At 48.4% G+C, this 2,500-nt stretch overlaps 1 protein-coding gene across 1 annotated transcript in view; it reads right to left on the reverse strand.

The window, feature by feature from the left end:
* Positions 1-2,183, reverse strand: part of LOC125026000 — a 2,464-nt gene extending 281 nt beyond the window's left edge. The window contains exons 1-3 of the mRNA XM_047614369.1: positions 1,418-2,183; positions 1,097-1,278; positions 1-811 (exon numbers count right to left, since the gene is read on the reverse strand). The exon at positions 1-811 is cut by the window's left edge and continues 281 nt beyond it. Of these exons, the coding sequence (XP_047470325.1) occupies positions 448-811; positions 1,097-1,278; positions 1,418-2,047 (1,176 nt within the window). The 5' untranslated portion in view covers positions 2,048-2,183 and the 3' untranslated portion in view covers positions 1-447. The remainder of the gene's footprint in view (positions 812-1,096; positions 1,279-1,417) is intronic.
* Positions 2,184-2,500: the final 317 nt, after the last annotated feature.

The following is a 2,500-nucleotide window of genomic DNA, read 5'->3' on the forward strand; positions in this document are numbered from 1 at the left end:
TGCTTCAATACAGATATTGATCCTTTAGTGATTGTCTTCAGTTATGGACAACAGAATCAGTAGTCGAAGTCCTTGGAAATTTCGATGTCATCATAATTGAAGCAGTCTTCCTTGTTTTCACACCAAGGTGCTGAAAAGAAAGTACGATGCATTAATATATAGGCTTAAAACATAGGCTGAGGAAAGGAGTTTAGCCTATGAGAGAAGGGTAACCTTTGGAGAATTCAGCACAGAACTGTAACGTGTTTACCACACATTTCTGGTTCTTCTCTGTATCCAGTAAACCATTTGGCTGTGAAGCAACCCAAGTTCTGCAGAGATCCTTTACGCTGTTGTTGCGAATCTTATCTACATAGATGACAAGGACGACCATGGTTAAATTCAAAAGCGTACATACCAAGCCAGTCCTACAAGTAACATAAAGTAACCGCGGTTCGGGTGTAGCTGCTACGGCAACAAAGACACACACACACACAGATAGACAGATATATTGATATATATGTATGTATCAGTGTCATAATCGGAATCAAGCATCCCAGTGCAGAGCAACACGAGCGTCCTTCCCAATTGCTTCCTGGGTCCGCAGCGTGAGGGCGACCTACCTGGCAAGCACGTTCCCTCGCACTCCCTGACGTGGTGCGGCCTCGCGCCCTCGCACTCCTCGTCGGCCAACACCAGCACGGCGCGGGCGTCGTTGCTCAGGTTGTCGCCCTGCGCCTCGTCCTTAATCATCAGTACGCAGGTCACGCGACGGTACTGAACTCCCTTGCCGCAGCTCTTGGAACATGTGCCCCAGTCTTCAACCTCGTATCTGGAAAGTTTTAAGTGTTGTCAAATATGATCTTTGCTCAATATCAGCTAAAAGTGCGTTGACGGTTAGATAAGCAGGGCCAAAGAAGTATTAGTTGTCAATCGTCAAATAAAATACAGGTTTCAAACCAATCCAAGAAAGCCCGATGTTTTTTATTTACCTATAATTGACTCAGAGTTACTTATAATGTGATATGTATGGAATACTCATAAAAAGAATTTTGGTAAAACTCGCATCTGGCTAACTAAAAGTTCATCCTTTGGCTTAACCAAGTAGTTGATTCACCTGGCAGGCCCGCACGAGGGCATAACGCATTCCTCAAACTTAGTGACAGCATCTGAATACACCTGGCAAGAAGAGGGGTCCAGCACCTCTTCGGTATGCACGTCCACACACTCCTGGACAATGGGTCGGCTGCCCCTTCCGCAGGTAACGCTGCACGCCCCAACGGCCGTCTTCGTCATAGCCTAAACAGAATGATATTGTCAGCAAACCCTCCTTCGAGCCGATAAAACTCACTTGATATTAGTGCAAATTTTAGTCATCTAAAGTTGTCGAATGAAAAAGGTTGGGATAAGAAAAAATACGTCTAGCACGCTTACTTACTGTGGGTGCATTTAAGGCTAGGAAAACGTCCTTCTGAGCGACGTATTCCTGCAATCCTACAGTTGGTTGGGCAAGAAGGGTCGGCACCTTAGCAGGGAATGCGCCCTCTTGATCCTCCTTTGTCGATAAAAGCCGCTCGACTTTCGGAGCGGCCTCGACGTCCCCGGGCAGAGTCTGCGAGACAGTCTGATATCGGAAGTCTAGATCGTGATTTTCTCTGAGTATATCGGAAGGATTTCCATCGTAAGAGATTTTGTCCAGCGTATAGTGCTCGTCCTGCCACTCGAGGGATGGATGCCCCTCAGCAACGACCCTGTTTGTGGCGCTGGGGCGGTAGACGAAGACGGTGCCGCCGACCGTAATGGCGATGGAGACCGGCTTACAATTACTTAAGGATTCCAGCGAAGCTGACTCCGAACAATCAGGGATCCAGGCCAACCAAGATGCTGGCAACAGTTTGCACAGACCGGTCGCTTGCGACAGGACGTCCGTCACACTCTTTATGATTTCCCAAATGGTACTTACCGTAAACGCCATTTCACTGGGGCACTTCTTGCAGGGAGGCAGTAGTTCTCCGGGTTTCTTGACTGGCACTTTAGTCGTGTTGCCGGTATCAAGATCCATGAACATCACATACTTCGCACAGTAGGGATCCGGCGAACAATCAAAGAGATCATGCAAGGAAGGAGCTAAAAAATTACAGATATCCTTTGATAAATTTTGAAGCTCCTTTGGGAAGCCATCCTGCAAGTTACATTTTATGAATCCAAACCTTCCGATAGTCTCCGACGAGTAACTCAACGAATCAAACGCTTCCCGCGCCGCAAGATCATCCTCGCCCGAGCGGCTCAGCAGAGCGTATTGCTCTCCTCTCCACAGTAGGCTCTGGCCCTTGGCCCCATCACCCTTGTGGGTGTGGACGTAGGTGTAACTGTTGTTCTGCAGAGTGAGGATAATATTCTCTGGAGGGCACGGCTCCTCGCCCGACGCTCCCGTACTGGGGCACTGCAGGGTGGGATGCATTACGTGAGGAACGGCACCGCACACCTGGGAATTTCTTAGAGGGACTCTTATATCGTCTGC

Source organism: Penaeus chinensis, chromosome 5 (assembly GCF_019202785.1).
Source record: "Penaeus chinensis breed Huanghai No. 1 chromosome 5, ASM1920278v2, whole genome shotgun sequence".
Lineage (NCBI taxonomy): Eukaryota > Metazoa > Arthropoda > Malacostraca > Decapoda > Penaeidae > Penaeus > Penaeus chinensis.